The 22810-nt window shown below is 31.1% G+C and overlaps 2 protein-coding genes across 4 annotated transcripts in view; one reads left to right on the forward strand and one right to left on the reverse strand.

Moving 5' to 3' along the window:
- The window catches only part of LOC112692963 (myosin-I heavy chain), an 83148-nt gene that overhangs the window by 11411 nt on the left and 48927 nt on the right, over positions 1-22810 (reverse strand). For all 3 annotated transcript variants that reach the window (XM_025567807.1, XM_025567805.1, XM_025567806.1), the window contains exons 4-15: positions 7238-7490; positions 4859-5049; positions 3591-3809; positions 2781-2945; positions 2207-2449; positions 1958-2083; positions 1612-1851; positions 1407-1552; positions 1091-1303; positions 853-1022; positions 625-761; positions 345-496 (exon numbers count right to left, since the gene is read on the reverse strand). In XM_025567807.1, coding sequence (XP_025423592.1) covers positions 345-496; positions 625-761; positions 853-1022; positions 1091-1303; positions 1407-1552; positions 1612-1851; positions 1958-2083; positions 2207-2449; positions 2781-2945; positions 3591-3809; positions 4859-5049; positions 7238-7490 — 2255 coding nt within the window. The remainder of the gene's footprint in view (positions 1-344; positions 497-624; positions 762-852; positions 1023-1090; positions 1304-1406; positions 1553-1611; positions 1852-1957; positions 2084-2206; positions 2450-2780; positions 2946-3590; positions 3810-4858; positions 5050-7237; positions 7491-22810) is intronic.
- Positions 13914-15927, forward strand: LOC112692965 (TRPL translocation defect protein 14-like). The gene has a single exon (XM_025567808.1). The coding sequence runs from the start codon at positions 14378-14380 to the stop codon at positions 15641-15643; it is 1266 nt and encodes a 421-aa protein (XP_025423593.1). The 5' UTR covers positions 13914-14377; the 3' UTR covers positions 15644-15927.

The raw sequence follows: 22810 nt of genomic DNA on the forward strand, positions 1-22810 counted from the left end.
AAATTAAGTTTTAAATACTAAATTATTAAATATTAACTTATCCGATAAAAAAGCACAAATTATATTATTATGAATTATTTTTCTGTAAATTGAAAAATTTGAACCATTATAATTTAAAAATTGTCATTTTAAATAATTGTTTAAAATTTTATAAAAACAACAAACATAATGAAAGGTTTTTTTTTTAATTTATAACTTAAAATATTTAATATTTATTTTTAAAAATCAATTATGTATAGTTTTTAGTTTATAAGTGAGTTACAATACGGGACTTGAATATCTAATCACAGTATTAACGTTAAGCCTCGTGATGCACAGTTCTATATAGTATTTACGTCGCATACTTCTCGTCTTTCTCGATTTTTAATTCGTCTATCTGTTCGGCTTCTTGTTCGCTGTTTTTGATTTCCTCTGCTCTGCGTTTTTCTTCTTCCACTCGTTCGCGTTTTCGCATCTCTTCCTCGACTCTTCTCATCTCCCGCAAAGCAGCGGCGACCTATAAAAATTATACTGAATTATCTGAGGAACGTACTGTTTTCAAATCATATTAAGTTTTAAATGCTTTTTCCGAGTGGGACACACACTGTACCACATTTATAATAAATATATACTATTTTTATTTACCTCTCGCGCAAAAACACCTCTTAAATGAGATTGAATCACAATTGCAGCACGGCGTTTCTTCAAGAACTCTAAACGTTGTTTCCAACTTTTGAATGCAGTTTGTACAATTATCACAGCACATCTTATTTTAATGTAATCTGTGTAACATTTATAAAATCAATTAAAATCAATCGGCTGACCTATGAAAAAAAAGGTGATAAAATTGAAAGCAATATAAATAATATTTACCCTTCCTAACGAAATACCCTTTCCACGTTCGTTGAATGTTGGTGGCCATTAGGTTGAGCATTGCCTTTCGCTTGTCTTCGAGCGGTTCGTGAGCTTTGTTACGGAGAAAAACTTTTGATTTACCTATTTGACACTCTTCCGTGGGAATATTTTGAAGCGTTAAAAACGCCCTGAAAACACAACACAATAGTTTTTAACGTTCGCATATTTAAAATCATTTTTTTACCGTAGTACATACATTACAGCCGAACGCTCTTCATCGGGTAATTTTTTCCTCACTAAACAACGATACCGACCAAGAAACTCCTGAAAAGACAAATGTACTGGATAACCTTCTTTGCGGATTCTGATTATATCCAGCATTCCTAGGTATTTCAACTGATCTAGAACTAATTTCTCGTTGTAATGATTCGGTGCTTTGATCATGTTCGGCTTGATGCATCTAACATACCTAGATATACCATGGATGGTTGGGAGAAAAATAATAAATATTTATCAATTTACAAATTACAATACTCGTGAATTTTTTTCGTGTTCATTTAAACAACGTTTACCATGGATTAGTGGACTGAAGAACATCTACTAAAGCTTGTAGCTGATGTCTGAACGTGTCGCTGACAGTGGGACGGCCTTTAGTTGTCCCTCGGGTCGACGTTGAATTAGCGCTTCCCATTCGCGATACGGTTGATCCCAGCAAATCCTGTATTAATATTGTGTTAAATCAGGCCTTCAAGAACATAATAACGTGAAAAAACTAACCTGATATTTGATGAGTTCGCGCACGAAAATGTTCGTCGAACGTGTCATGAAATCGAAAAACACGTCTTGTTGTACATCGCGATTCTTATCAACGAATCCACTTGCGGTGTATGTAACGGAGCCAGCGTAGTGCACGATGCTAAACTCGGATTCCCACTTTCGACGATCGTCTCCTTTTATGAAATTCGGGTGATTCTCGAACTCCGAGTGTAAATTCATCAAGTATGTAGTATCTGATCCCTAAATATATATATAAAAAAATAATTTAGTTAAAATACATCAAAATAATAAGACATAGATAAACAATAACACTACGGTGATTATTTTATCTCCATAAAAATATTACCTTAGGCATGTGGCATTGCTCGGTCAATAACTTGAGGATACATCGAGGTGGTTTCTCGATTAGTTCTAAACACGTTGTGTTATCAGTAAACTGAATGTGTGAAAATTTGATTTCTTCTTGCCGATACTTAAAGAAAATACAAATATCATAGTAAGATTATGGTATATTTATCTAAACATTCTAAACGTATGTTCTAATTATGTCAATAGTGCAATAATTATATGATAACACGATATAGATTATACGTACGATTTCCTGTTCCAAGGCAAACACGTAGTGATTGAAAAACTTGTGCAATTTTTCGTTGGTATAATTAATACATAACTGTTCGAATGAATTAATAGTGAAATTCTCAAAACCAAATATATCGAGAACGCCAAGAAATCTGGACGAATCTTGACCCGGATTCGTACACGTGTTGATATGGTTCACAAGCCACGCAAAAGTTCGCGAGTACAATGCTTTAGCCATTGCATGTCGGTTTTCGATTGCCTATATAAATATTCAAAACCATGTTACACAGCATAGTTATTTTCGTTTAATATAAAGCAGTTAAAATAATGTCAATAAACCGATAATACTTGTAATTTAATCGAAAAATAAAACATAAATAATTCCAGACTAATGTAATTTTTGAATATTAAAAGCATTGAATTTATTTTAATATTGATTATAATGACATTTTTTTTCATGTACATACTCTTTCTATGACATATTATTTAATAATATTATATTAAATATTATTAAACACGCTTATTATACACGTGTACATAATATATTTTTAGATTTTAAATAAATTGCTATAATCCTGTTAAAAACTCACCTCTGGTAGTTTTAGTGGTATTTCTGTGATGTTTCCGCGCACATTGATCTGTCTGAGCAAAGCTACATGGACCACGTCTTCCGTTTTCAATCCCAACAAATGCGATACGACTGACAGTATTTCTCGGTCGTTTTCGGTCAGTTGACATTTTTCGCCGTCGACGTCCTGCGAACAGAACCAATTCGATTCATATTACGACCGTGATCTCTAATCAAGTAAATCGCATATACATTTTATCATAATACAATAATAACAACATGCATTACTTATTATTTATTACAAAGTTAAACTGTCGTTATGAAAAGAGTTTAAAGCAAGGAGGAGTAATAACCTAAATGTTCCGGTAAATAATAATAAACGTTTCAGTGAAAAAAGTAATTTTAGTGTTCATGTTATTCTTTTAAAATGTTTAAACGATGATGTACGTTATTTTCTTAATTAAAGTTATTTTTTGAGATGTATAAATAATTTAGATTCATTCAACTATAAGTTTTTCGTTTATTTTATTATATTGCACTGCAGTTATTTGTAATTTTTGTTTATAACTCTTATTAACCCTTATTAATTTTTACAATATGTTGGACGTAAAAAATTAAACTTTTAAATCACCATCGAACTGTGATTATTTATAATTAGCTGAACCCTACTATAAATTGGTCTTTTCAAACCCTTTTGTAAATTAATTCTCTACTTATTGTAGGTTTCATACTCATTAACGTAATGTGTTGATGATGGTTCATCGTATATTAATTATAATACTATACCACACACGTAATATATACATGTATTATACGCGGCAGAGGTACTTACGCGAAAAACCGTATTTCCCAGCCACAGGATGGCGGACAGGACGCAGAAAATGCCGTCGACCATGTTGAGCGGTATGCGCAACACGTTGAACGCCAATCGTAGTGCGTCAAACTTTTGCGCATCCGACACGCCGTCGATTGTTATGCAGCCCGACTGATTGAGATAGTTGTAGAACTCTGGTGGTTTCAACTTGTACAGTTCCACCAAGTCTTTGTTGTGCTGTCGATATGCAAATTCAAGAAACAATATAAATGTTTTATCGATTCATCTACAATCATAATAATATTATATCCGCGCTTCCAAATAAAATAGGTTTCCACCACATGAAAAACGTTTTTGACCAATCCGCGATACACGCACGATAATAGGAATAAATACGTCTTTGATTCCGTTTGTTTTTGCTAAAAAAATCCAGGACCATCCGATGGCAATCCGAATAATTGACGAATGCTCTATATGATGCCAAATTTGTATCGCGACCTAAGCCCAATTTATTCCTTAAGATCGAACGGGGTGTGCAACTTGTCACATATTTTCGGAATTGATACGAACACTAATTTATTAGGAATAGATTCAGTTTTTTTTTTTCTTTTTCAATTATTCACTATTTTAATTTATCATATCCCATTTAAAACCAACTTATGCGTAAATAGCAATAAAATGTGTATGAAATATGGTTCGTATTGGACAAGTAAACTACTTATTTTTATTCGTAAAGTTTAGTTAACATAGAAAAATGCAAATTAATTTAAAAGTTAAAAATTACTTGTTTTTTTTTTTTTTTGTGATCTTGTAGAAAATTATTACAAAAAAAGTAACTTAACTTAGTTAAAAATAAATTACTTTTTTCGCATAAAAATAATAATAATTATTGTTAAAATTTTACAAATAACATAATATAATGTAAGTCTTACTATTTTTATTTTTATTTTTTTAAAGTTAATTTACTATATGCATACAAATTATTGCAATAAGAAAACTCAATATTTATAAGATAATAATAACATAAGTAACGTGTTGAGGAATAAACTCATTGGTAATGCCTATTTTATTAATTAAGTAGATCTTTACATAATTTTTGTTTTAAACTACGTGGCTAATTTTTTGGGAGGATGGCAGTGGATATGAGATATTAAAGTATTGCTATGTGTGCTTATATTTTGGTGGAAACATTTATACACGGTTTTGATCAGTTCGGTAGTAGTATTAGTTTTTAAGCCCTTGTGTATATTACATATTATACACATTATACTGTACTGTCCGCTTACCCTTGCCCCTTCAGCGAGCTGATAGAACACATGATAATTCCGTTCGCCAGCACTCTGGAACGTGATCCTCGACTGTTCCAGCAAGTAATCTTGGATAATGCATCCTTTAATCATCCATTTGCCGTCGAAGCATACTTGCATGAACTTACCGAATCGACTGGAATTGTCGTTACGTGCGGTCTTGGCGTTTCCTGCGCATTAAAAACAATAGTCGGAGTCAGAACAAATTTTTCTATTTTGGGGCGTAGCAGAATTATTACATTAAAGGTGACATTCTATAGGGCAACGACTGTACACTATATTCTCACCTCTCGACTTGTACGTATAACCGTATCAAAAATGCATACCATTCGGTACCTAGCGTTCGGACGTGACAATGGTGTATTGCTTGGGTGGATTAAAAACGCTTATCGAGCGCATGTAACGAAATTTTAAGACACGTTGAAAATTAACGACGTATAATCGATATTGTTATAAAAATAATTCGTGATGGCCGGAGGCTTTGAAATTGAATGTTAAGAAGTCACATGACAAAATTATGGAATTATGAGTTATCAATAAATGGAAAATAATGTATTCGAAAATTTTGATTACAACCCCATTTTTAATATTAAAAAATAGAAAATTAAATTTTACTAGAAATTCACATTTCCTGATTTACAACGGGAGTAGCACTTACCCCCATTTCCCCCCTCTGGATCCAACGATGATTTAAGTATATTCACTAAATAAGAAATAAAATTATATTTTACCAATAGCAAGAACCGGTACCGAAATTATTTGGAAACAGTACCTTTATTTTTTTCAAGAAAGAACCGAAACAGGTAACGATTAATTCAAACAGTTTCAGTTCTTAATTTCTATACTAAATTGTTACGAAATTGCATTAATCAAATATGTATATTAATAGTAGATTATTTTTCAAAGTACAATTTAATTAGTAAATCTATTGGTTATTTCATATACATCGCCCGTACAATATATCAAGTTGAAACCCAATCATTCCTAGGACATTTCACTCAAGTCGACCGTTAAGATGTTACGCAACAACGCATAATACTTCATCGGTAGATGATTAGAAATTGTCATCCAACGTACTCCACGTTATAAATCTCTTATTATCTCAATTTCAGGAAAATATTTGCTATAAAAGGATTGTCCCGATTGTCTTACAATTTACTAAGCCTCTAAAAAATTATTATACTCCAAGTTCTCCGAGAAGGAAGAAATGTAATACCAATATTTCAAATCGCTGTCACACATTGACCTCGTTTTCTCTTTCTCTATCATCCTCTTCGACAACATTTTATGTAAAAAGTATGTTGTTCCCATAGAAAATATAAACGTAATAAACGTTGATTAGATTTTATCAATATAATGCGAGTTGATTCTGATAAAATGAAACTGCTGCTGGTTATCAGTCGTTCACGTTAATTAAAGGAAATTTGACCCTTCTAACTTCAGACTCACCAAGCGACGCATGAACTCTTCGAGTACCTTTATAAACGTGTTTAATTTTACACGTAATTAATCTAATAAAATAAACATAATTATTGTCTTCTTCCACTCATAAGCGGGTTAAAATGGATTATACACTTAATCTTGTTCACCGGAAAGCGTTTCCAACTTTCGTACACGCGGTAAACTCTTACACACGTACTTATAAGAATATTACATTAAATGTAAATAATATAAGAAGTACAGAAATAAGAATAAATACTAGAGTATGAATAATACGCGTACATTTTATGTGTCCAAGTGTTACTCGAATTCCTATGGTTTAAATTGCTAGTATACGATTATTGATTAAATGAAAATACTTTTCTAGCACGTACTGTATAAATATCAATAATGTATTTAATTTATCGTTTTATTGCAGTCATAAGGCAATCAAATTTTCCAATACCGTCTCGTCGGTCAACGATTAATTTTCATACATTTTATTATGTAATAGTTAACTCTATCAAGTACTGTTTGTTCAAGTTGATCTTATATTATTTAATAACGTATCAATATTGAGGTATTTAAATTTATTAGATTATACAAAACAATAATTATATTTTATTTTATCCATCAAAAATTATGTTCGTAGCCCGAAAAATTGAACTGTTCCGAAAGTGTGGTATTATTTGATTGGTAAAATAAATCAAATGAAACATTAATAATAGCATTCATTTTAGATTAACGGGCTACTGATACAAATACTGATTACAGAGTTTATTTTAGTTGTTACATAGAAGAGAAAATCTATCAATCCTGTTAAATTTATTAATTATCAACGTTATTAATTTTGAGTGTGATTAACATATTACTGCATCTAACTTATCTGAAAATCAACCGCAACTACACTTATTATTTATTCGAAATATTTCTACACACCAAAAGACTCTAGGATTGTGTTGGCTTCGAGTATCTGCTGTTCGACCCATGTGCTCACGTTACTGGTCACGGAGCACAAGTACTGCAAAATGAATTTGGTGGTCTCCGTCTTTCCCGCTCCACTCTCGCCTGATATCACGCACGACTGGTCGATTTCGCCAGTCTGCAGACTGTTGTAAGCTGCTTCGGCGACGGCGAACACGTGAGGTTCCAAAATCCCGATTTTTGATCCGTGGTATTGAAACACATGATCCTAGAGAATTAATGGAAAACAATTAATTATGCGTTTCGATAATGTACAGTTTTAGATAAGTAAGATTAACCACAGTACGGGACAAAAAAATGCTGAGGACAGCAAACATAATATTGCATAGGCAACCATCATACAACACACCTGCTGCAACACGTGAACAAAATATAATATGTTTTTCGGTCGTGATGAAAGTTTGGTTGCCTATTGTACAGTTTTTGCACACCCGGTCTTCTGCCCCACTACTGTGTTTATACTTTATAGTACAAGGTTGCTTACAATATCATAACATCAATAACATTTATGTAGTACTACATATTATATTATGTACAATCTTCTGTATACAATTGTTATCATATTTATTTCTTTTTAGTATTCAAAAACAGCCATTCTACCACGAATGTTCCTTTTAACCGTACAATGTTCATAATAAATTCATACGTTTCTAACCATATTGTCAGGGCATATATTTAATACATGATAATAATATAGTAATTTTCAACGTTCGTTACGAACTATAACTTATAAGTCATAACATTATAAATCAATGCTATTCTACGAAGGTGGATGATTCCCACTTATGTAATAAACATATTTGTAAACATACATATTAATTAGAACGGTAATTAAACAATGTCAAAAAGGTTATTGAATAACTAATAACCGTTGTAATGGTATCTATAATTTTACAATTTGAAAAAAATATATTTTTTTTGCCTTTTAATAACCTAGTTTTAGTTTAATATTCCAATCGTGTTTTATAAAAAAAAGTTTACTTTTTAGTAATTGAATCGATGATTGCAGAAAAAATGTATACTAGTCATGTGAACCTATGCGTTGAATATAAAAACGTCTTTCGTTGTACTTTTTTTATCAGATAAATAAATAATAATAATCAGCGTTTTTACGCTAAACGCATAGAAACACGTGACTAGTATACGGTTTTACTAATATCTCAATTTCAAAAAATATGTGACTCGTGACGTATTTGCAATCATCGATTCAATAAATTTCTGTAAAATTGTTAACGACAGAAAAAGTACAGAACACGTTTTTACCAATATCCAGAAATATTTCACTCTAAAAAAAAAATCAATAATTTTGGTATTATTATATATATATTTCTAACATTTATTATTAATTATCTTGGATAAATAAGAAGTAAAATTACACTTAGTGTAATTTAATTTGATGTATTTCACTTAAGTTTCAGGGTTTTAGCACATTATTTATCACTCCAGTACTTAATTACATTTCACTACGAAGAAATAAATTTAATTTAAAAAAATAAAATATATGAATAAATATCAAGGAAAGTTAAGTAATTGCAGTGTCTTATTATTTATTTTACAAATATTTTAACCATTTTAAATGTAATGAGCTACATTTATAATAGATAAAGACTTATTAGACGCATATTATACGACGAATAAATGTATATAATATTCTATGTATGCTATAATATTACCTAATGTATACTATAAGCATTTTTCTTAATAAATCATTAATAAATAATAATGATTATTATTTTTTATTTTACTCGGGTCAAGTTGAGGTCGTAAACATTTCTTGCAATTTTGACCTTTAATAAAATGCCATTATAACAATAGACTTTCAGATGGGTAAAATAATGTTATGTAGTATCTACCATTGATTAAAAATACTATTATAGATAGTTCGCCCTCGTTGTACTGAATATAATTTCGTATAACAATCGTTAGACAACAACATACGTATACGCTACAATCTGCTTGGTTTTAAAAGGTACATTTTCTTCTAAATGTATCAATATTAAAAATTGTGTTGAATAATTCAAAAAACCAAACATAACATAATAATTTTATAAATTAATCATTAACAAATTATTTCAATAGATGAAATTATTAAATATAGATAAAAAATTGTATTTATAAATATTTGTTTATTACGTATAATTTAACCAAAAACCGTACAACTTCATATTTTTAATTGAATTTAATATAATTTAACAATAGTACTTATACTTATCAAACAGCAATATTATTGTTGGTGATGTGAATGATAATACATTTTTAGTACTAAGGTGAGCTCAATTGCTTGACTCTATATATATATATATATATATATATATATATAACTATTGTAATAATCACAAAGTAAAATACTTTTGGAGTTTCAAAGCAATTAAAATAGTATTCACACCAGTGGATAATTTATATTTCAGAAATGCACAAGTAATACTACTTATTTTATCTATTGTAAACCCAGAGGTCAGTTTACTTGTTGATGTTCAAATTTTTTTTTAATAATTATATCATTGCACATTTGCAAATAGATTAAAATATTTAAACTTTCAAACTTTAATGTAGATACATCTACGAAATTATTTTAAAATATTATAAATTTTAATTATAAAATAATCATTAACGTATCTTACATTTTATTTTATAACATGAACAATTTAAAACCATTTATTATAATTGTGTTTTCCTTTTTTACATAATGCATGTTTGCAGTGGACATGTAAAAGCAAATCAAATTATTTACCTTATTTTTGGAAACTATTCTAAATGTTTTTGACCTAATTAAATCGGTAAAATGTTAATGTGGTTAATTCTTGAGTCTAAAATCTACCTACTTTTGATATTACTAACTATATTACCAACTACGACTGTGATTTTTAACCTTTTTTAGTCTGGACCTCTGAATTTTATTTATTTATTTATTTTTTTTATGGTGCTAAGAATATTTTTTTCAGAAAAATCTATTTTAAATTATTATTATTATTATTATTATTTTTTTTAATTTTCAAAACTAAAATTAATTAAAATCATCAAAATGATTTGGTTCGAATATAACGTTCAAAACGGTCGATCGTGCGAACACCCTGAGGGCCCATACTGAAAACCCGTACCGGCTGAGAACCTTTGATCCGTACAATAAATCGATTAAAATGTAACAAAGTAGAATTATTATATCATGTTATACAAAGTAAAGAGTATAATATTTTACAGCTGTCATGCATTAATTACATAGAGTTACAACGCGTATAAAATTGTATTTTTTTTCAACCTTGTAGAAATACCAGCAAGTTATATGCTGATAATTGGAAACAAATAACTTGATCATATCTTATAGAGCAGCACACGCGCTTGTACGTCTGTTCCCGGCAATCGCGAGTTTATAATATATGATATTTGTATTTACGTTTTATGAATAACGAACAGCGTGCAATATAATGATTCTGATCACTGGATAAACACGAAAGGCGATTAGTAAATACAAAATAAGACCTATGAAATGGTAGTAATAATTTATGCACTCAGGAGACACTACGGTTATTATTATTAAGTTAATGCATGTTATTTGGTAATATCTAGAACGTCCTATACAAGGATATAGTATTATACTTATTGTTCATCCGTGCAGTATAAATTAAGTTTGCGTAAATTAAATTAACAACAAGTGCCTATACATAGAGACCACTAGAGAAATTAATTATAATTTTCAGCAAGGAAAACCAAATGAGTTTTATAAAACGTTATTTCGGAGACTGGATCAACGAGTGTGATCGTAGATATCCGTTTTCTCTTCGCTTAACTCGTCACAGGGCAATAAATATTATTAGATACATATTGAAACAAGCTACGTGTTGATTTTACTGATAGGATTATGTCTATTCGGTACTTTAAAACGAAGTATTTTACAAATGCACCAACAATTTTCTTCGTAGTTGCGAAAAACTGACGAAAAATTATGAAAATACAGCAACATTTACAGCTTACCAATTTTTGATCAAATTGAAATTTTGTTATTATTATAACTCAAAATATAATAATTGTAGAGACATAACATTTCCTCTGAATGCTTATATTACCGTTTGCTATAGAAAATTAAAATTCCAAAATATTTTTTTTCCTCTTTTTATGAAAAATTGAAATGTTCATGTTTTCTCAACTTTTTTTTTCAAAAATGATGATAAAACAATTTAAGTTTGACAAAAAATGTTGAAAATGTAATAAACATTTCCTTGTACATATTTATTACTGATGACAAAAAATAATTTTTAATTGTTTTCTAAATAATTGTAATATTTCATTGGAATGTTAACATTAAACTCGTACGACAAAAACATTTGAATACCATTTTAATAAAACAGTATTTAAAAATAGTATTGGTAAATCATGTATTAAATACGGCAGCTATAATTGGAAAAATCTAAAACTAAATCTTAATTGAATAATAGTAGATATATCCGACAAAAACAGAATTACGTTGTCTTCAAAATTAAATTATTTTACCGATTATCATTTACATATTCTTATGTATTATTATGTTTGTTCCTTCAGCTGAAACTTTTTATTTCGTATATAGATGACACTCGTCACATTATCATTTACTGTGCTACGCAAACTTGCGAATAATAAATAACTACGGAATGTAGTTAAGAATTACTTATGTTATTATTATTTGTATTTTGAATATTTGACTAGTTATTCGTTTTAAATACTTAAAAAAAATAGCTAAGTTACGGACACAGTATTTTTTCACATCTGCTTGTGTTGCTTCCATATTATTAGAAAATAGTTTAACCGTAGTCGCATACATTATACTAGATGAAAAGTTTAATGATTAATTTGAATTGAAAAAACAGTCTTTATATCGAATGAAAATGTAATGAAACACCGCAACAGCGCATGAATCTACAAGCAATTTTTCGATACCTCCAACAATAGTTTTCAACGCGACAACCGCAACTCTTTCATTACACAAAATGATACGTTTACCATCCGTAAACACATAACATACCATGTACTACTAATGTATCATCCACGTATACGTATTATATTACTGCAGGTGTCGATTGTATAACAAAGTAATAATCAAATCAGCGCGTAAAATGTTTTATATGGATATTGAAGTTAATCTACCAGGTATTACACGCACGACGGAATGGTTTTATAGATTATTTTTATCGAAACGTCTATCACGTCAAAAAATCATCCACGTGCATTTGCATGCAAATTTCCGACAGTGTAACGAAAAGTGAAATGTTTACATTGTAAACATTGTAAATACAAATGTACATTTACAGCTGGTTTTTACTATGAACGTACATGACGTCGTATTGCGTGCACACTTTTGGCCAACATTTAAATTATGCATGGTGTAATTAAAACGAACGACGTCGTAAGAACGCGTAAATGATAGAAAAACTCTTGTATGGAAAATGGTGTTGGCAATGCCGTTCATATCTTGTGATAATTAATTCTCAACAACTCATCCGGCGGTGAAGTGAGTGCGTAGTGTGCGCAAGAGTATGTGTACCACAACTTTACATTTTGTGACCGTTGCAAAGGCAATATACATATTTATTTCCTTTCAACGCGGGTGTAATTTAGAGCTTTAATATATATGTATATATAATACCTATATAGTTTTCTATGAACTTTTTCGATTAACTTCGCATTATTTGATATTAAATTGTACATTGATTCTCAATACATACACCGATTTTCTCTGTCCACTAAACGGTGTATGCATAATCTAGTCCAGGATATAAATTATTCGAATACAAATATTTTGATAGTAGAAACATATTACACATAAAACTTATTCATATTTACACATCGTAGGAGTATGATTATGGTAAAACGCATATTATAATACTATAAAATCTGGATCTTTTTTTTTTCAAATAAAATCTTTAAATAACATTTTTGTCCAACAATCTTTATGATATTGTAATGATAATTCAATAATTGAATAAATAAATAATTTATGATTACACACCAAACGATAGTTTTATTTCGAAATAAATCAATTACATTTTTGTTTTCATATGAATTGAATTATTTTTCAATCTAGTTATAATATTAATCGAATAAAATAATATTGCGTGCTTCCATACTCCACCACTACAAGGACCAATACTGTTTTCGAAAGAAATAAAAAATCTAATAATCATTATTTAATCACAGCACAGTACTTTTAAGCTATATAACGAATAAAATAACGTTTTATTCGATCTAATCGTCTTACTATACATTACTATTTATACAATGTTCGAGTGAAAAGATTTTTTAATATTTTATAATACTCTTCTAGTCGAATACGATTGTCGTGAAATTATAATAATAATACTATGTCGTCGACATAATGATGTATAATAATATTATAATTTTCTCTCGGAAATCGATCGAGTTCGCTATATTACTGTAGAAGGAAAAAAAAAATTCTGTCGACATGATTATAATTACATACTATTATTATTATTATTATTATTATTATTTATTATTATTATTATTGTTACTACTATAACTATTCGGTTGTCATCGAGCAGCAACGCCGCAGACTGCAAAAAAAATTCGAAACGACGTCGGACGCCGTCGGCAGAGAACGGCGGAGATCGGTTCTCCGCACCCGCATGACCGACCGTCCGACACCGACAACGCACAGCCGCACATGCACACACGCGCGTCGACACGGAACAGTCATACGCGTGCGCGACGCACTCGTCCGTTTCGATTACTTTTTAATTTCGTTTTTTTACTCATCTATTCGGTTTGTTTGTTCTTCGATCAAAAACGTCCGGAGCCTTTGCCGTCCGTCATTTCGTCGCACGAACCCGCGTACATGTGCTGAATTTCACCAGCGCGTCGAATTCTCGTCGTCCGAACGACCAACATCGAGTTCTCGACAACACAACAAGTGAACGACGAAGCCGCCGCGGCCACCGCCGCCTCCATCACCACCACCGCCGCCACCGCCGCCGCCGCCGCCGCCGCGACCCGCGGTCACGTGGTCTTCACGCTCATCGTTTACAATCGCACCACAGCGGCTGTTGGGGACGCGACGCTGCGCGCTCATCTGTACCTGACCACCGGCAGGAGCGGCAGGAGCACTTCGCGATGGACAAACGTAAGACCAAGAAGCTGTACAAGATCGTGTTGACCGGAGGACCGTGCGGCGGCAAGACCACCGGTCAGTCGAGGCTGTGCACGTTCTTCGAGAACCTCGGCTGGAAGGTATACCGTGTGCCGGAGACTGCCAACGTGCTGCTCAGCGGCGGCGTCAAGTTCTCCGAGCTGAACGACGACGAGGCGCACCGGTTCCAGGAAGACCTGTTGCGGTGCATGCTGCAGATCGAGAACACGTATTTCCAGCTGGGCGAGTCGTGCCCGCGCGACTGTCTAATCATATGCGATCGGGGCGCGATGGACGCGGCCGCGTACATACCCAGCAACAAGTGGGAGCGGATCATACGCGACAACAACCTGAACGTGGTGGACCTGCGGGACAACCGGTACGACCAGATCATACACATGGTGTCGGCCGCATGTGGTGCCGAGGACTTCTACACCACCGAGGACCACAGCAGCCGCGGTGAGGACGTGTCACTGGCCAAGAGTTTAGACGTCAAGGCGTCCGCGTCCTGGATTGGGCACCCGTACTTCGACGTCATCGACAACTCGTCCGACTTCGAGAACAAGATATGCCGCATGATAGCGGCCGTGTGCCAGAAACTGGGCCTGGACACTGGTGACCGGTTGGAGACCAACTCGAAGAAGCGCAAGTGGCTGGTCAAGGGCCTGCCGGGCGACCACGTGTTCCCGCCGTTCCAGGACTTCGACGTGGTACACAACTATTTGCAAACGTACACGACCAACATGCAGGCCCGGCTCCGGAAGCGCGGCCAGAAAGGCCACTGGAGCTACACGCACACCATCCGCCGGCCCCGGGTCCGCGGCCAAGTAATCGAGGTGAAGACCCAGCTGAGCCACCGCGACTACTTGAACCTGTTGACGCAGAAGGACGAGACGCACTTTCCGATTTACAAGAAGAGGCGGTGCTTCATATACTACAATCAGTATTTCCAGTTGGACATTTACTGCAAACCGTGCCATCCCAGGTGCAACGGGTTGGTTTTGCTAGAGACGTACTCCGCCCTCGAGGACCAAAAGCTATTAGATCGTCTGCCAAAGTTCCTAAACATCGAAGCCGAGGTGACCGGAAACGCGGTGTACTCCATGTTCAACTTGTCGCTGGTCGAAGACTGGGACAAGTCCAAACTTTTCTGTCACTACCTCAAAGGCCCGGACGAAGATCTGAACACTGCAGGCGAACACAGAGTCAACCAAGTGAGTTACATTCACACGAATGGTAAACGAAAGTGAACGGTGACTTTGTACTTATCATTTTTTTAACATAGTATTACGATTTAGTTTCTAGATTTTTATTATTTTACGACATCCATTTGATTTTTATTCCATTCGTTTTTCGTGTTTTATTATAGTATTATTTTATCGAATCAAAACCAAACAGTTGTATAACAGTTGAAATTATTTTATGTAAAATATTCCAAGTATACCTATACCAAAGTAATTTCAATTGTGTATTCACAACTCGAAAATACCACATATGTCGAGTTTTTATTAAATTCTAACTGAAAAACTATGTATTTCTCGATGTACTCTTGTTTATGTATCCATTACAAAAATTATGTCCAAATTTTGATGACAGTATATTTGTATATATTTTTACGCCATAATTAAAACGAATTTTGAACAACAAAGTATTTATTATATTCTATATCATTATTAAATTTAATATGTGCGTGTATTTATATGTATATTGGGTATAAGTAATTTTTTGTTATTACTCTTATCAGAGTTTAGCGTTTCATTTCCATCAATAATGTTAAATGAATCAGTTTAAATATCATTGCACCGAGAAAATGATTTCTAGTAAAAACAGCTTATCAGATTAGCAACTGTGTAGAAAAAAAAACATTAACTACATCGTGATTATTATATGTTTTTAACGAATTCGTAAAATACGTAATATTAGGGAGTTCGCTGTACGTTAATTATTTCGATTTCGAGAACCTATCGAAGCAGTTTGAAACGATGTTATTTGAATATAGCAGAAAACGCGTGGGATTCAAATCTATCTCTTTCGAGTGTTAAAGTGCAGAGGTCGACTCGTAATCGCCGTATCACTGTGGTCTTATCTTATTATTGGTACATCTAGGTTCTGGGTAACTCGGTGAACGGTTGAAGATGAAACATGACTCTGTAACAACTACCGGTAAGTAAAGAGTTAATGATAATACTAATATATCTAAACATTAAAAAGAATAATTACAATCGCTCATAAGTTAAAAAAAAAAAAAAAAAAAAAAGTAGTAATAAAGTTTATTCCTTGATCGACCAATTCCGACCTAATGCAACGGTATGCATGCCTAAGAATAAATTCACAATTTTAATATATGATATGAGTTACATAATTTATCTTTAACCCAAACAAAAACGGTTGATACATTATTTTTTTGTATACGCGAAGCAATAAATATTTTGAATGTTTGTATGTACATCTATGAATATCTAAATTCAAATCCCAATCAAATTTCAATAAGAAAAAAGTAAGAAATGATATACCACAGTTTTTTTTTTTTTTTATATATATATATATAGATTTATAGCATCAACAACAATAGAAGCAATTTTGACAGGATTTTAAGGTAAGAGATAAAATTAATAAAATTATAATTTTAAGTAAACGAGAAAAACTGCGAATTACCTACACGCGGTTATAAATTTCGAAAACGAAATAATTGAATCATTTACGTTAGTCGAATATAACACGTGGTACGTTTACTTGGTTTTAAATGCCATTATTGTCAAGTTTAACGTAGAGACTGATGTTTGATTTTTAACAATATTTTACACGATTATTGCGACATTACTCATGTGAGTGTATTCGTGGTGGTGAACCGACACATACGGTAAATAATTGATAGAAAAATATTATTATCATACGTCGACAGGTGGACGAATGAAATCCTACAGCGGTTAATTATAAATACGTAAATAATATAGGTTAGGTTGTACAGTAATTATTGTCCACCGCCGATGGAGCTATTCAATATTATCTGTGTCTAATGCGCACAGGACTATGTCGCATCCAGGGGGGGCCTTGGGGATCGCACCCCATCCTAAGCCCGTACCGTATTTATAAAAAAATGTATATTGTTAACAAAAAATGCATATTATAATATGTACTATCATACGACACGCACAAGTATATAGATAGAGCCATAGAGGTATGACGGTTGAAAGGAGTTTTTCCACACTTCGGAGACTAAAAATATAGCTTCATTCAATGATGACTGAAGATAGACTATCAGCATTATGTCTAATTAATTTATATCATAAAGTAGATATTCTAGATCAAATAGATCATATTATTGATATTTTTGCCAACTTTAAAAATAGACAACTTGAATTTGTGTTGTAAAAATTGTTGTTTTCTTTTTGTTATAAGATTTTGTAAAATTATAACTTGCCCCCAATCCCTACTAACCAAGACTTTGGAGCTGATCCTGGTCGCACCGACAACGCGTATAGTTTTAAATCATAAAACGCATAAAACATAATTGCAGTGCACGAATGCCACTATCTACATGTGCGATAAAACAGAAGACCAGCAGAAAATATATTCCGTGCACATATCGCTGTGTACATATTATAATGCAATTTTATTTTATTTTTTGTTTATTTTTTATTTTACTATCTGCATATCGGTGATCCGGTGATTTCGAATTTGGGGTCGTATTTTTTCTCTTCTATTATTTGTTTTTTCGCACACTCTGACAGAAATATTATTTTTCGCGCGTACGCTCCAGGGCATGTACCGAACTCGCTGAACTCGTATGTATGACGGCGTAAGCTTCTCTACACATATGATGATTATATTCTAATAACATCGCATCATTGAGTTTACCGTTTGCGGTGATGCATATTTGCATATAATATTATAATATTTTAATATTATTATATTTTTCTAATACGCTAGGTACGCAATATTATCATGTTTTGCACTCGAACAGCTTTCCGGTTTCTCCGCAGTCGTTTATGTGCCGGATGAAAAATTCGTTTGCTATTAAAATGTATTTATAAAAATAGTTTTCAATACATATTATATTTTTACGGTTCAAACTTGAAGATTTGTACATTATGTTTTTAATTAACATTATGATAAACGTATAAAATGAAATTACTCTTAAAGAAAAGTTTGCAAAAAAAGAATGAAATCTTTGTGACTGACAAACAAAGCACAGAGCTGCATGATCATATTCATATTATCATAATGTAGTTATAAAATATGATGATTATGTTTAATATTGAAAACAAACTACTTAACAAATTACATGTAAAGTTTTCTTAAGCTTAGAACATTAGTAAATTACTAGTAATTTAATGTAGGAGACTAATGTTTTACAATTGGAAAATTTACCCAACGATGCCTGATGTTTTCGAGTCTCGTAAAAGCGTCTTCTAAAAAATTAAAGCGGAATACTGCAACGAATATATCATATATGATTACGGATATACGATTATTAATCCAATTATGTACACTAAATTGTTCAAATTTCATAACGTGAATCGTAATTTTATTAGATAAACGCTCGGACATCCGATAATACGATACGATATGTGTACATGTATAACATTGATAATCAAATAGTTACTCGTAAATATCTGTGTGTTATAATGTAAACAAAAATACACGTAACTGGTTCAAATCGTTAAATATTCTGTGCATATTTTATTTATGCGCATAAATTAATTAGTTTAATAATGTATTTATTTTGTATATAAAGCTTATCGAATCGCATTAAAAACGCACTATAAAATCAACAGAACCGCGGAGATAAATAGGTTAATAAATAAATAATTTTCAATCTAATGAGAATGTATTAATTATCATGAAGTCTATCAACATTCTTGGTGTAATTTTTCATTAGCTTTTCGAAATGGTCGTAATATATTTTGAATACATAAATATAACAAAATAAGTTTGCTTTTCAAAACTTGTACAAGCAACGAATTTTAACCGAATTATTATTGAAATATTTTATTTGTTATTATTTCAAATAAAATCGTATGAAATAACCGAAGGATACATTTATTTATTTTGAAAAATTTATATTTTACTTACTAAATAAAAATAATTTTAATAATAAACATTTGTTCGTATGTCACTTAGTGTTAAACAATTTAAGGCACATTATGGTAATTGTACGAGTATTAAAATCAACTGCCCAAATACTCAAAAAAATATAAATAATCTAAACCTAATTAATAGTTTTTATTTCTAATATATACTGTCCATTTTGAATAGACTAAAATACCAACAGTCAGGCGTGGATCCAAGAGGGAGGAAGATAAAGGGCTATAATGTTTTTTTTTTCAATTATTTGTGATGAAATAACAGATGTCAAAATTTAAGCTTAAATTTATATACATCAAAAGTTTATGAGTTATCATATAATAGAAACATGGTTGGGATTGTAGGCGCAGTTTCAATTTTTTATCTTATTCAACTAAATACAACAAATATTTTGTTATCAATCATTAAAAATACTGATTCTGTGTCATTACCAAAAAAAAAAAGTTAAAGACATGTGTACTCTATGGATTGATCGCTATGACTCAATTATTACTTTTCGTGAACTTTTCCCATGAACCTAACATTTCCCGTGAATGCTCTTGATATAATCGAAGAAGATTTTGACCGTGAAATATCAACTTAAACAGTAAGCTTAAGTTCTTCTATAAAAATAAGCGATTTTCTTGTCATCTTAGATACAGTTGAAAATTTGTTTTCATACACTAAAGATTTAAGTATTAGACTACAAAGTCTACAACAAAATGTATCGAGTGCTTTCTTACTTTTTAAAGAAATAATTATAATATTTGAAGCGAAGAGAAACAACAATGAACAATTTTCGAACTATTGTGCATCGATTATGCATCTGAAATAGCATAAAAAATTAGAAAAAAAACAAAAGTTTCTAGAGTGTGTGGTTGTCAAACAAAAAAAAAAATAATATTGAAATCTCAAATCCTGAAGAATGGTTTAGAATTGATATTTATATTCTCTTTATTGACCATTTTATCACAGAATTGAACTGAAGATTTAACGATAGATTTAAAGATATTATTCCATTAAAATAATTGATTCCTGCTAACAAAAATAAGTATAAAACAAATTACATACAATATTAAAAGTGCCAATAATGTATGATGACGATATACCAGCGAATTCTGACTTAGAAATACAAACTGAATTAGAATACTGGCAAACAAAATAGGCCAACACAGAAAATCCAAACCCCAAAACTGCTAATGAAACATTAGTACATTGTGATGTATTTTACTGATAATTTACTGTATTTTATTGATACATGAGATATAAAATATAAGACAGGTTAAATAGGTTAGTAGTACTTTATATTCATAAAGATATACGAAATGACATCGATGAAGTCGTAAACAGATTTCCTCGTCAAAATCAAAGGTGAATGAAAATTAAAAGATGAAAATGAAAGATTGGTCAAGACTAATGAACTTATTAATTTTTATATTTTTCCATTTAATAATATATTATAGCGAACTTATAAACGAGTATTTATGTGTTTACTAAAATTATATATTTTGTCTTTCTGTAAATACATATTTCATACTTATAGATCCACCCCTGCCAATAATAACCAAATAATAAATATCTAATGACCAGAATCGAACGGATTAACTGAAATGGGTTTATAATGGTTTAAGCTAAAAATGGATTAAGGTATCTATTATCATTTAGTTAGAAATTCTAATTTCATCATTAGTATTTATTTTTTTGTTTTCATATTTGATTATATTATTTGTACAATTATTATTGTCTAGTTGTCCAGAGTACATGCGAGTTCGGGGATATCCGCAGCAATGGAATAATGTATTTCATGAGATCATTATTTATTCACGTTAAATTTCAATTAAGTAAAATAACTACATTCAGTAGCGTGCGCGAAATTCATATCAAACACTAATCTGACCTATATATGTTGGAGGACGCTTCGAACTCTCACACACCGATTAGTTAGTAATCTTTGAGTTGAACAAAAATATACGAATATACCAGTTTGTGTACTAACATCAGTAGCACTATTTTTTAAATTAAGGTATAATATCTATATATTACACTTATAATACCTACTATAATAAAACAATTTAACGCAATATAAAATAATATGTGTAGTAATTATAATTTATTTTACTTTTCATAGACTAATCATAGTTATTAAAATTAGGAACTCCGATAAGTCCGTATAATGTTATCTATTACTGTATTTATCAATTATGTGTGATTAAAAATTAAATCAACAATTTAAAACGTTTTCCGTTAACAGTGCGGTGCGGCTAACCGTAAAATATTTGGCGAGAACCATGCATGTCTACGATTTCCAAAATAAACACCTTTTTATTTACTATTCGTGTCAACGTCCACATTGAATCCATGCCATAGAGTCTACATTGATCGAATTCAGTAGCAGAACTTGATGAATATTGTTACAATATTTTTATGTAAAAATATATTACGCTTTTAAAATGAAAATTATATTTATATATCATATATGGATGTCTATTAATTATTTCACCATATATTTTATTTTGCATATTATCACTATACGTATTGTTAAAAATGTAATTTTTATCCATCTAAAAGTGTCCAATCTTGTTCTTCTATAGTGTATAAAATAAACATATTTATTAATATCGTATACACACGAGAACCAGATAATTAATCACGTGATTCTACTACACCTTTTAATCAATGTCCGTTTAAAGTTTGATTTAAGTTATCGTTTTAACGTACATAATTAAAATTAAAATTAAGAATCTCCAATTTAAGGAAAAATGTATGAATTAATTAGCACAAACTTATTAATTTGTATTTTTTTTCTTTTTTCCATTTTTAACGTTTCAATTAAAAATGGAGCGACTGTTATAAGAAATTGGTATTTTTTTAAGTATATACTAAATCAAAAGTGTTATTTATAATATATAATTTTATAATATTTGTTTTCAATAGAATACCTGTCATTATATTCCATGTAATTAAATTATTCGCAATAAAAACTTAAAATAATACTAGTATTCAAATACTTTACAAGACTAAAAGTATAGGAAAAGAGGAAAAGAGACATAATGTAGAGTTATAACGCCCGGTATCCATATACATTTTAAGACTGAAACTGTTGAAACTTGTATGGAAAGCAAATAAGAGAAGGAAAGGTATATTATAATAAGAAATGAATAATAGACGATCGTTCGGTTGACTAATGACCAAATGGAAAAACACTATACAGGAAAAAAAATAATAAGAGACTGGTAGATGAGAATGCAACAATAAACATGATCGTACTCGTATTGTTTAGGAAAAAATGAAAAAGCTTGTTAATGGCAGCGCAAGTTCTTAATGGGAACAGTTGAAAAAGAAAAAAAAAA

Source organism: Sipha flava, unplaced genomic scaffold (assembly GCF_003268045.1).
Source record: "Sipha flava isolate LNK unplaced genomic scaffold, YSA_version1 79_pilon_pilon, whole genome shotgun sequence".
In the NCBI taxonomy this organism is placed as follows: Eukaryota; Metazoa; Arthropoda; class Insecta; order Hemiptera; family Aphididae; genus Sipha; species Sipha flava.